Source organism: Curcuma longa, unplaced genomic scaffold (assembly GCF_044706935.1).
Source record: "Curcuma longa cultivar G26 ecotype Majalengka, Jawa Barat unplaced genomic scaffold, ITB_CL_G26_1.1 contig_16111, whole genome shotgun sequence".
Lineage (NCBI taxonomy): Eukaryota > Viridiplantae > Streptophyta > Magnoliopsida > Zingiberales > Zingiberaceae > Curcuma > Curcuma longa.
Genome location: NW_027430284.1, coordinates 1782 through 15022, shown reverse-complemented (window position 1 = coordinate 15022; position 13241 = coordinate 1782). Strand labels below are relative to the sequence as shown.

Below are 13241 nucleotides of genomic sequence, written 5' to 3'. Positions count from 1 at the left end.
GCCGATGTGAAAATCATCAGCCAATTGATCCACAATATCTTATCCAAATCTTATCATTAAAATTTTCATCTTTATCTACATTTGAATTAGTCGTTATAACATTAGTTTATTAATCAGTGCTAAGTCGACTATGTCAGTCGATTACAAAATATTTTATTCTATATCAAATGAATGTTAGTCAACTACACTAGTTGTTTATAAAATATTTTGTTTATTGACTAATGGTTCGAACTATTAGTTGACTGATTCTTACCCATCAATTGATTGTTCTACACCATAATACCCACAAACAAATCCAATTTGAAGTATTGGATCACTAATAAATTGGTCTCCAAGTATCGATCGATTGAGCAAATTACAAATTCTAAAACACTTCAGAGTATTGCCAAAACACATGGGGTGTGATTTTCACATCCACTAGTTGGTTGGATCACAACACTAGTTTATTAATTTCTTTAAATTCGAACACTTCTACACTACAACAAAAATGACTTTCCGCAGCGCGTCATCCGCAGCGCACATCATAGGCGCGCCGTTAATAGTTGCTTTGACGGCGCACCCAATAAAATGCGCTGCGGATAATATCATATTTTTATCAACCGCAGCGCGCAACAATAATACGCTGTTAAAAATACTTTTAACAGCGCACATTGTACGCCGTTAAAATTATTTTTGACAGCGCATATTGTGCGCCGTTAAAAGTATTTTTAACAGCGTACAATGTGCGCTGTTAAAAATTTATATTGACAGCGTACAATGTCCGCTGTAAAAAATTTATAAATTATAATATTAATAATATTAATTTTAATTTCTTTTAAAAAAACTCTTAAATTTTAATTTTAATTTTTTTTAAAATACTTGGTAATATGTCAAAAAGGTAACTTGTGAGAGCAAAATGAAATTGCAGATTTAATAAACCCTAACCTTGACCCGATCGATCCCGCCCTTAACCCTCGGATCGGCGCACGGAAGCTCGTCACTTCTCCTCCTCCTCTAATCTTCCCACAGCCGGTGGCGGCGCGCCTCTGGAGTTTGGGCAAGGTTTTCCAGCCTAACGCTGCGCCGCCGAGATGGGTACGCGTTTCACTCTGCTCGACCTCGAGCCTTTTTCCGTTCGTTAAGGATTCGACTTTGTTTTCCTCCCCTTTTCCTCAATTTTTTTTTTGCCAGGATTCCTATTTGTTTAAGATATCATCGCGATCCTCCTCCCTCTGCTTTGCCCTGCGTCGGTCGCCTCTCCCTCTCGTCGCCCCCGTCGCCGCCCCATCGCCGCCCCATCGCCGCCGATCTCAGCTCGCAGCTCTGCGGCTTATCTATGTATGTAGTTTTTCATGCCAGGAAATTTATCTATGTATGTAGGTTTTCCTTTTTTAGATAAAACTGAGTCTTATGAGTCAAAGAATGATGCAGTACATATTTTAATTCTATTGTCTCATTGAGCTTCACTCAAATATTATACTAATGCATTAGGTTTTGGTAATGCATTTGCAGTGCCCTTGTAGAGATCAATAAATGTTGTAGTAGAAGATGGTTCATGGAAATTGGTAGCCACTGTAAGTAATTTGTTTATAGGGTTATTATGGAAAATTAAAATACACCAACAATCTATAATCATGAATGCGATGATACTATATTAAGATACCCTTGTGTTATTGTGTAGTAGGATGTTGCTAATAGGTTAATAGGCAAGTGCAGCGGTCTTCATTAAGGAGCATACCACTCACTGGCTCTAAATATTAGTTGTCATTTGTTTCTGCTGTAAAGCTGTTTGGTTATATATTTAAGAAAGGCTAACAGAAAAGTACTTGCTGTTAAGGATGAACCCTACTTTCTCATTAATTTTGATCTCAGGATTCTTCAAGTTTTAGCATTTCTCTTGTACCTTCAGTATAATTCTCTTGCTTGTAGGATGTTAATGGTCCAGAAATGGATGTATGCAATCTTTTTGTTTCATCAAAAACAAAAGGTGCTCCTTTTGGAGGGTATGGCCCATCTGCTTATTGCTTGAATAATATTCCATCAAAAAGCCAACTTCAGGTACCTTCAGTTATCCAAGTTTTTGTTCACAGTTTCATATAGTCCACTGAACCGCTGTAATAGTTTCTATTCTGTCAACTTCTTTCAGACAACTGCTGCTATGGTGCAAAGCGTTCTTGTTTCTGGTAAAAGGAAGCAGGCTCTCCAATATGCACAAGAAGGTCAATTATGGGGCCCTGCTCTTGTTTTTGCTGCACAGCTTGGCGAGAAGGTTTGTATACTTTTCTTTTCTCTGTAATTACATAACTTATTTAGTTGATCTTGATTTGGATGCATATAATATTTGTTTCTTTTTCATGTTTATGATGCGGAAAATTCTTGTTTCTTCACTTGCTCTGATAGATCTCATATTTTTCTTGCAGTTCTATGTGTGCAACACTGAAGAAGATGGCTCATTTAGTTGGATTTTGATTTAATTTTTTATTATCTATTTTTGTTTCATGTTATAATGGGAAAAAATTTCTTCTTTAGATCTGATATATCTCATAATTTTGGTTGCAGTTTTATGTTGACACAGTGAAGAAGATGGCACAGCATCAATTTGCATTCGGATCACCTTTACGATCACTATGTCTGCTTATTGCTGGGCAACCTGCAGATGTGTTTTCTGCAAAGAATGCAGTTAATACCTTACCCGTGGCTTCACCTATGCAGCCTGCACAGGTGATTTAACTAAATATATACTTAGGAATTAACTTGTACTTATACTTCATGATGAATGTTCTCTGTCATTCTTCCTTTGTCAAGGTAAAAGTGACCTCTTATTTGATATGAACAAACTCTTGGTTGAAAGTAAATCTCTGGTCTATCAAATGAATGTGTTGTTGCAGCTAGGGCCAATGTTTATCTCATGATTTTGATATAAGAAAACATATTTATATCTCAATTTCTCTGATTTCGAACACATAAGCTTTGATCGTCTTTATGTTTGTAAAAGCAGAAAGTTCTGGAATCCTACATCATGTGCAGCACTGGTCATTGCCTGAATTACATTCATGATTATAGATTGTTGGTGTATTTTAATTTTCCATAATAACCCTATAAACAAATTACTTACAGTGGCTACCAATTTCCATGAACCATCTTCACAGTGCCCTTGTAGAGACCAATTTCCATGCTCATTGTCATGCTGTTGCTATCAAAGTATAGATTAAGAAGTATTCCAGTTGTTGAATTTGGCAGTTCCATCCTCCTGCTAACTTTCTATCTGTTGAGCTTCTTTGTCATTCACCCATGAAATCTCCAAGATAAGTTGTTATATATACAATTAAATATTTATACTATTTGTTTGTTTTCCTTCTGAATACTTGCATTATACCCACAAAAAGTGCCTTTTTTTAGTTTGCTGGAACAGGTTAAATAAATATTTACTTTGAGGACCAAGTGGATCAAAAAATGAATATTCTCATACTTGTGTAATGGGAGATATGTCACAAGCTGCATCTGTGATTTAAATAGTTCTGTCCAGTAAACTCATTCAAATATTCTGAATGTACCATTGATTGATGACAAAAAGTTGCTAGTGTAGGCATTCAGAAGATGCTTCGGCAACAATATGAGCCATAAAATTCTATAGGATACTACATGCATTTGTTTAGTCTCACATGCTTGCTTGCATCCACTACATCTAAATTACGAAATGTTTGCTGATGAGGTCTTCAAGTTAATTGCAGGAACAACAAGAAACTACTTGGTCAAGTTAGAGCATTTGATCGCCACTGCAACATGGTCCTCGAAAATGTTAGGGAGATGTGGACCGACGTATTACAACTTTACCCTGATCACAGATACCCAAGACGAGCAAGGGGAAGAAGAAAGCTCTTCCAGTCAACAAGGATAGATTCATCAGCAAGATGTTCCTTCGCAGAGACTCTGTATTTTCGTAGAGATTCATCAACAAGGATAGATTCATCAGCAAGAAAGCTCTTCCAGTCAACAAGTATATATGTGCTAAGTATCAGCACATATATATACACATAACCTCATGTATTTTCTGTTTTTCTTTATGTTCAAGATAACAAAGTCTTGTAAGCTTATCAAAACAGATGTGAATGTTATATATAATTGTTGGATTATAAATGTGTAATTTTATATGGTATTTGTGTGTGGTATTTATGTTATTAATTATTTGAGTTTTGAATTTATAATTGTGATTTAAATGGTTTAATTATTTTATTTTATTCACAGCGCATATTGCGCACTGCGATTGATCACATCCGCAGCGTACATTGCGCGCTGTGGAAGCTCGCATCCGTAGCGCGAAATGCACGCCGCGGATGATCACATCCGCGGCGCGCATTGCGCGCTGCGGAAGCTCACATCCGCAGCGCGCATTGTGCGCTGCAGATGTGATCATCCGCGGCGTGCATTGTGCGCTGCGGATGCCTAATGACTTTTAACAGCTTGCAACTGTGCAGCGTGCGATGTGCGCTGCGGATAGCATATTTGCGCGCTGCGGAAAGTCATTTTTGTTGTAGTGGGTAAGTCTAGGGAGTTTAGTTGACTGAAGGTGCATTCAATCAATCGAAGTATGCAAGTTAAGAAGTTGACTAAATAAGGATTTGATAAATAAAATATTTTTATTAGAGCAACAATCGATTTGATATCTAGTCAATTGGTGTTATAGTTGTTGGTTTTCAATAGTAATATTGTCAAATCCGTTAAATGTGATTGTTGGAGGTCATCTTATATAACATCTTGGGTGTGTTTGGTTGGGGGTCATCCGTGATTACCTTGGTTATCCATCCAAAGTTATCAATCAAAACCTTGTTTGGTTTAAGTAATCGACGATTCCCAAGTAATATTTCATATCCGACATATCAACATACGTCAGCAACAGAGGGCATTCAACTCGGAATCAGAAAACCAAGGAAAACTTAGGTTTTTCTTGATTCCGGGGTTAAGAGATTTTTTTTACAAAATTACCCTTCAATCTACGGCAAAACCCTCCGAGCGAAACTCGACTCCCGTCCCCGATCACGTGAGCGAAACCTAGCGAACGATCGAGCGGCGGCGATTCGAAGCCTTCGTCCACCTAGCGAACGATCGCAACCCGGTGGAGGCGTCGGAGGCGTGCACATCCCGGTGGAGATCGTGAGCGAGGAAGAGATGGCGTTCATCGAAGCTGCCATGGCCTCCATTCGCCCCCACCTCGCATCTTCCGCTTGCCTTCTTCTTCCTCCTGATTCACCCTATTCTCTTCCCTTCCCTCTATCCTCCCCTGCTCCTCCGTTCCGCCGACCTCCCCCAGGCCTTATTCCTTCTCCACGTCGGGGGACATTGAGGATGTCATCCGTCCTAGATCCTCCCTTCTCGGTCAATTTCGATCCAAAAGGGGGCTTTCCGTTACTGACATCACTTCCACGATAGGTTTCGTAAGATTGATCCTTGTCAATTAGCTGCCCAAAATGTTGTTAAGGTTTATGGAAATTGTTTCCACCTATGTGCATCGATCCATCTATTCCATTCGATGGGATGTTTCATTTGTCTTTGCTCTTTTGAGATGTCATTTTATTGATCCTTATCTGTAGCGCCATTAATATCAGGAATGGTGTGAAAAGCAATTGCAATTTTCACTTTGCTGGGGAAAGCCAAAGAGAACTAAAGCTATGAAAGCTGGTTCTGATCGTCATAGCCAACTAGAAAAGGAGGTGAGTCGCTTAAAGAGACAAACATGCAAATTTTTCATAAATCCCAACATTCATCTTTTGTAAATTGTGTGAAACTGATTTTCTTTAAGCGAAAGGAATGCGTAATCTCTTTTTTGAAGGATAATGAATTCTCATGAATATTTATCAATTTTCTAGTTTGTTGGAATAGGAATTGGAATTTCAAATCTAGAACACTAAATTATACTTGTATGTTATGTTACACATCATGTAAAGAAGTAAATTAGATGAAAGCATATAACTGTTAGAACCCTAATTTCTGATGAATGTAAGGAATCTAAGAAGCACTGGCAATGTTTTTTGTAGTTGAAAATTTCAAAACTTTTAACTATTAGAGTCCTAATTTCTAAGTTGTTTATTATCTTTTAGGTGAATGAGATAGGGGAGTTATTGCTATAATGGTGATCTGATCAGGTAACCCTTTATCCTGAAAGAATAAATTGTATACATTTGACTCACGAATTGTGTTATATCAGAGTTGGAGTTATTGAAGGTGTATGGATGGTGGGAGTAATTGATGAAATTACTCTGAGGTATTAGGATCTCAAGAGATGGAGGTGCTGGTTTACCTGTGTTGGTGGATACAAAGACACGTTATAGGTTGTGGATTAGAAGGGGAGTCTCTAATTAGGCATATTAAATCATTGTGTTATAGCACTTGTGTTAGTATGTTTATTATTTTTGTTGCGTACTCGAGTATTTGACATGAACAACACACATGGGTACCCTCAAACAACTAAATATCATTGGATTGTTTTTATTTTGCACAAAAATTGTGATTGGTAGGGGGATCATTTATTGAACTCCTCCTCTAACTAAACTAATTAAAACCGTTTATACAAAAAAGGTCAAAATAATACCCTAATATATTTTTCATCCCGAAAATATCTTTATTCTAAAATTGCTATAATAACTATATATAGTAGATGCATAGTTGCTACAACGTGTAGCAATTAGGGTTGATGTAGCTACTACATGTTACATAAATCAAGTCAAATTAATTAAAATTACAACACATAAAATAGTATATATCAAAATATTCTTTACTAAATTAATTAAAATTATTTAAACTTATTAAAATTGCTTCAATTTGATTAAATAACTTCAAAATTAGTGTAGCATAGTTGCTACACTATTGTAACAAGTATGGCCGAGTTGCTACGTTTGTAGCAGCTGCTATATATAACAGTACTGTTTTTTTTTTCATTTTTCTAAGTTAAAAGTGTTTTCATTAAGTTTAGATTATTTTCACCAAGTTAATAAAGAATATTTTAATATAACGATGATTTATATATAATAATTTTGATCAAATTAAATTAATTTTATTTTATATTATAACTACTTAAATACGTTATGGCATCTAAGTCATAACTATTATAATACCATTAAAACAAGAATATTTTTAGATGAAAAATATGTCATGATACTATGTTGACAATTTTTTTAAAAAAGAACATCCTCTCTCGACGAAAATGATAATAAAAGGTTCCCTTTAATCTTTGCCCACCTATCAATCATGACATTACTTCACTCAATCACGGAGATCAACGGCGTGACGAGGCAGGAATGGAACCCGATCTCGACTTCGGACCCTTTTTCGCGTCGAGTCTACTTCCTCCGGAGATGGTGGCCGTGTACCAAGCGCTGGTTCAGGAGTTCGCAGTGTGCGATCGATGGTTCGGCGTCGATGCCGGCATCGACGCAACCCAATCGGCTTTTCGTCCACTCCGCTACCTCCAACGGCCTCATCGGCAATGACCAAGGGTACGATTCCGCTTCCCCTGCCTACCAAGCGTCGACGCTCGAACGCTGTCGCGAGCCTGCAAGAGGCCCAGCAGAAGCAGGTGGCGGCGATCAACGACGGGAAGGCGCGCACCGAGGTGACCAACACCATCTCCACCGCACTAGTCCACGCCGGAAGGTACCGTAAACGAATCAAAATATACACGAAAAAAATTCTATATATAGAAATCATTCTAAACAACTTTATTTATTCGTTGAACAGTTGCAACAACGCATTCAGCGACGCATTCAGTGAGAACCCGGGACAACCCAGGATTGGTGTCGCCGGTAGCAGACGCCACCAGCATCGTCAAGAAGTTGACGAGCAACTGCCTCTCGTTGGCCGTGGCGTTTCAGGTCAAGAACGGCGCGTATTAATTGATCAACGAACTCCACCAGGAGTATGGATTTGAAATAAGTTGAAAGGAGATCGAGTCCTGTATCATTTGATTCATTTTGTTAAAGAAAGAGATGTCGATGCAATATTGCAATGAGTGTTCAATCAATCTTACAGGACTTAGTCTTGCACTTTTTATTCCTCTTTTGATCAACAACAAAATCAAAGTTCAGAAATTTACACGAACAGTCGTCGAGATCAAATTAACTCTTCCACAGCCATCAAAATCTTAATCTTGCACTGAACGAGGACAAACATGAATGCAATAATAGCTAATGACAAACAACTAACTTCTCTCAAGTCTAAACAACAAAAAGTTCAGCATCACATGGAATGCTGAACCTACTTGTTTACATTTCTCTTATGAACATACTTGTTTACATTTCAAGAGCTAGACTTGAATAAATTTGAAACAATATCAATTGAGAATAATCTCCAACCTCACAAAGATTCAAGCAAACTACAAACACAGATTAAAGAGTATATCAACTTGATCACTTGTCTGTTTCAGTTCCATGAAACTACATACTTGTCTATATCAACAGTATAGCAGCAACAGCACTAAACTAGCAAGAGAGAGCTATTTCATTAAGTAGCAGCAGCAACACAACTTGATCCCTGGATAAATTTCAAAAAGTAACAATATTTCAGAAAGTATATAAATAATAGATGCAGAATTAACAAGAGAGAATAAAATGTAAATCATCCAACAAGTTTAATTCTAGATGGCATTCATCCAACAAGTGTGAATCTACCAATGACATTTATCCAACAAGTTTTGTCCAAAATAATATCGTGACTGTCTAAAAGCATATCAAAATATAAGTACCAACAACCTAATTCAAATATCTAATTTATTTTGGATTAATCTTAGAGAGCTACTTCACCGCATAATCTTTTCTAAAATTCCTTTGGCAATGCGAAGAAATTATCAACCCTATGTTCATCCTTGAGAATATACTCCTAGACATCCATAATTTCGTGTTAAGAGAAGTCAAAAAGTTTCATTAACGCATTATATATCCTCATTTTTCTATCACTGCTCTCGGTTTATTTCTTGAAATAGGTGGAAATTCCCTTCATCTCCTCATTAGCCTCCGTAACAATAGTAACATACTTATGAATCTCTCCCACCAAGTCACCTAGAACATTATCAGACTTCGCTTTTTTTCTGATGGTTTGCTTCTTGCATGATGGAAAAACTGATGAATCTAGAGTCTCCATCTCAGATTTCCTTATTTTATCTCTGACAGATTCATTTTCGTGACCTTCGGCATGTTCATCTATTTCACACTCAAATGTGCTAGTTTCTTCATTGTATAAATTTTATCTTTTCTACTACATAAGTTGGGGTTTCTACACAAGCTCCTATGGTACGATCTTTCCCTACACAGACATCAGGGTTATCAAGGTGAGGGAACTCTTTGTTCTTTAAACCAAAAGTGGTTTAATGACTCTAAATTAAAAACATATCATTAATAAAAAAAATCCACAATCATCAAATAAATGAAAGCCCCACAAAAATAGAAAAATATACCTTAACCCAATCATCAAAGACATCCTTTGTTGCAATGATACACTTCTTGTTCCACCCAAATCCACTGCTATGATTCAACATCTCATTAGTAGCAACATGGACTACTTCTTTAGTAGCTTGTACCTTAACTAAATATGAGTCAAATTTCTTGATGGCACTTTAGCAGCCATGAGTTTCTCCAAATGCAGCAAGTTCCCAGTTCTAAAATCATTCTCACTCTTCCAAGCTAAATCTTTGTTCAATTCAACAAGGTAGTTAAGTAATACAACATCCTCTTATTTTGTCCACAAGTGTTTGGTGCATAAGTTTTTCTTTTAACCTTCGTTAGCATTGAACTTTCTACTTGTTCAGATAAGGTTGATAAAATTGGCTATGAAGTTGGTGCATCTTTGATCGTTGCTACTACTTTTAGCCTCTTCTAGCTCTTTCCTTTCATTGAAATTTGAAATTGAACCATCTAAATACATCATTGTGCATGTGCAAAATATAATAAAATTGTTTAAATGGATAATATATAAAATCCAAATACAAACAGATAGTTCAAATACATAGAAATGAAACCCAAATTTCAAAATACAATCAATATTACATGTACTTAATTGATGACTGTCAGCTCGTGAACATATCATCCACAAGCTTGTCTCTCCTTTCAGTCCAAGCACGATTGATCTCACAATGCCTGATCAAATCATCATTATCATCATGACTTTCATTTAACTAAAGAACACCAAACTTAATCTCTATTGGATCAATTATCATTTCAAATCTTATGAAATTATGGAGAAAACAATAAACAGAAATAATCCTACATTGAGTTTTAATTAAATAAAAAGATTTATCTCTCAATATAGCCCATTTAGCTTTTAAAATGCCAAAACATCATTCAATGCAATTTCTCCCTTGAGAGTGTTTCATATTAAAGTACTCTTTGGTTGTCATTAGTTGTTAATCTTGCCTCCATTCAATCAAGTAATACCTTTAACCTCTATATGGTGCCAAAAATCCTTCTCCATTTGTGTATCCAACATTATACAAATAATAACAACCTATATATATATATATATATATATATATATATATATATATATATATTACAAGTGAACATTTATTAATGTATATATCTATGTGTTAGATTTGAGGGGTGTCCAAAGCAATCATCTTACGGTTATATTATTTATTGGATAAATAGTAATTCACTATTTGAGTGCACATTTTCTATATATTTGATTAGATTTTAAACTCATTTACTGAATGTTCGCAATACGATTTATAGTATGAGAGAATTTGTGATTGAATCACAACTAGTGAGCATCTCTACATGTGCAATTATGAATGTATTAAAATTATCCCTAATTGAGGAATTAATAAGCATGGACGTCATCAATTCTGTCGAGACTAGCACGTTTAAACTCTTTGGTTAGCCAAGTAGCTGATCTCGCTAGTTGGAAATATTGGATGTTGAGAGTTAAACGTGAATACTGGTTAAAGGTAAGTAGTTCATTGGAGTGACCTGACTTGAGACTTTATATGGTTCTATATATATGTCAATGAAGATCTCAGTGCAGCTTAAGTGTGAGTTTCCTTTGACTTAAGGTATTCAAGTCACTTTGGCCATGGAGACTTATACTTTGATATCTTAAGCAAACATCTCCGAGGAGGTGTGGATCCAGGATGATTGGGTATAAGTCAAAGTGCCCGAAGGTGTTTAAATAGCACACAGAGGATTCACTGCTCATTGAAAAAGGAGACGTATACCCTACGGTCATTTGTCAGGATTACTAAAAGTCTTTGGCCAAAACATCACATGTTAAGAGTATGGTACTCTTGGACACATATACAAGTAACTTGAATCCGTAGGACAAGAAAACTAGCTTGGTCTAGGTGTGACATAGTCAACCTAGTAGGGACTGACACACATAGACCATATCCTGAACTAAGCGGGTATAAGACAGTGAAAGGAATGAGGCACGTTTAATTGGAGCTATTGAAGGTTTTAGAAATTATTCTAGAATCAATCGCTGATTTTTTGATCAATTAGGGATCATGATATACTACTAGGTGTCACTCATGATCATTCTGGAATTAATGGTTAATTATGGACGACCAACATAATCGAGAACCTATTGGGTCACACGCACTACAAATTTTATGAATAACTTAAAATGAGTTTGAGAATTGGATTCTCAGATTGAGAAAGATAAAGTCTGGTTGGATCGGACAAAAGGTAAAATGATGGAATTCATCTTAAGAAGAAATGAATGAAACTGATTTCGTTCAAATCAAAAGTTGTCTGGTTATTGAACCAAATAATTTAATTTTGAATCAAATTGAACCAACTTGGTTAGGTTCATGATGGAAGACATTTTGGCAAAATGGGAGAGATGAGGAGCTTTGTCTTGTGAAGACAAAATGAATAAAATTAGTTTGGGTCAAATCGGTGATTGTTTGATTAATGAACCAAGAGATTTAATTTTTGAACCGATTAAAATCGGTCCGGTTTGCTATAGTGATGGTTCGACTGAACCCAGTTTAGCTCGATCAGGTTTTTCAATTTTGGTTTTTTTTTTCTTTCTGGTTTTTTTCGACTGTCGCGTGAAAACAAAAAGAGAAAAAAACCCTAAATCATGATAAAGGCACTGTAGCTCAATAAAACACGGATCATGATTCTTCTGCTGCGGTTCTTCTTCTTCTCAAAAAGGGGCAGCACCGACCGCTGCTTCCCATCCGCGCGAGCATCGCCGATTGCGGGAAGAAGGAAACCCGAGAGCGCTGGTTCCGGTGAGGAGCAAGTAGCGAGAAAGAAACCCTAGCAGGCACGAGGGAGCTCTATCCCAATTGCGAGTAAACCTTGTCAGCGCTACTTCTTTGCCAGACGTCGCACGACCGATGAGAAGGGTTCTCACCGTGCGAGAAGGGTTTTCACTAATGATGGAGTCTCCATCCGACCGTGAGCCCGTGGAGCCTCTGTTTTTCTCGATCACCACAGCCATAGCTAGAGTCATCCTCTATTTTGCTCAGTTTCAGCCACTCCGGAGGAAGGAGGACGCCAACAGAAACCCTAATCACGATGTCATGATCCCCTCTTCTTCTTCTCCCCTTCCTCTGCTCTGTTCACCATCGTAGACCCCGATTGGGTGTTTTCTGCGTAGACGCCCGATTGGGTGTTTTCGGCCCACTACCGATCGCCGGAGAAGGTCTCCGACGGAGGAGAAAGGGAACCCGATTGTCTTCCCTGTTCTTGCTTCCAAGTCGTGTGTTGCTGGCTGGAATAGTAAGAGCCACTAGAACGCCGCCGATTTAGGGTTCTTCCTTTTGTGAGAAGACAATTAGTGGTTGCCGGAGAAGAAAGACCGACCCCTTTTTTATTTTCTTCTTGGAGAATTGTTCCATCATCATCGAAAAGGGTTTTCGATCGTCAATGGTTGACCACCAAAAAATACATTAGGAATACGATTTTCGATGATAGTTAGCCTCGAAAATGATTACAACAAACATTGTTGCGTGGTTTTCTGAATAAGATTTTTCTCTTGAATTAATCGTTATCGATCATCGGCTAGTACCGAAGACGATGACGCAACTCTCGACTTCGAAAGTCATTCGGACGAGAGCTTGACGTGGATCACCAATAGAGCCAGGACTTCAATAAGAACCGCTCGATTGATGCCAACTTCGCTCAACGTCATCAAAGGTATACATTGAATAATTTATTATTCTATAAAAATTTTAATTTCCTATCATGTCTTGTACGTTGTTATTTCATGTCTATGAGTGTGTGTATTGTAATAATTTCCTATTAATTATTAGTTATTTCTGTTGTGTA

General features: G+C 37.1%; 1 protein-coding gene, 1 long non-coding RNA gene and 1 pseudogene across 2 annotated transcripts; 2 read left to right on the top strand and 1 right to left on the bottom strand.

The window, feature by feature from the left end:
- Nucleotides 1-945: 945 nt before the first annotated feature.
- LOC141816332 (protein transport protein SEC16B homolog) lies at nt 946-4115 on the top strand. Its single transcript, XM_074704134.1, has 7 exons — nt 946-1074; nt 1171-1307; nt 1339-1351; nt 1909-2037; nt 2126-2248; nt 2539-2700; nt 3711-4115. Exons 4-7 carry the CDS (start codon nt 1927-1929, stop codon nt 3738-3740), a joined length of 426 nt encoding a protein of 141 aa, XP_074560235.1. The 5' UTR covers nt 946-1074; nt 1171-1307; nt 1339-1351; nt 1909-1926; the 3' UTR covers nt 3741-4115.
- A 1431-nt stretch (nt 4116-5546) lies between these two features.
- Nucleotides 5547-6397, top strand: LOC141816331 (uncharacterized). Its single transcript, XR_012600677.1, has 3 exons — nt 5547-5687; nt 6075-6119; nt 6182-6397. It is a non-coding gene; the product is annotated as an uncharacterized LOC141816331 (long non-coding RNA).
- A 2387-nt stretch (nt 6398-8784) lies between these two features.
- On the bottom strand, nt 8785-12411 carry LOC141816333 (uncharacterized; annotated as a pseudogene).
- Nucleotides 12412-13241: the final 830 nt, after the last annotated feature.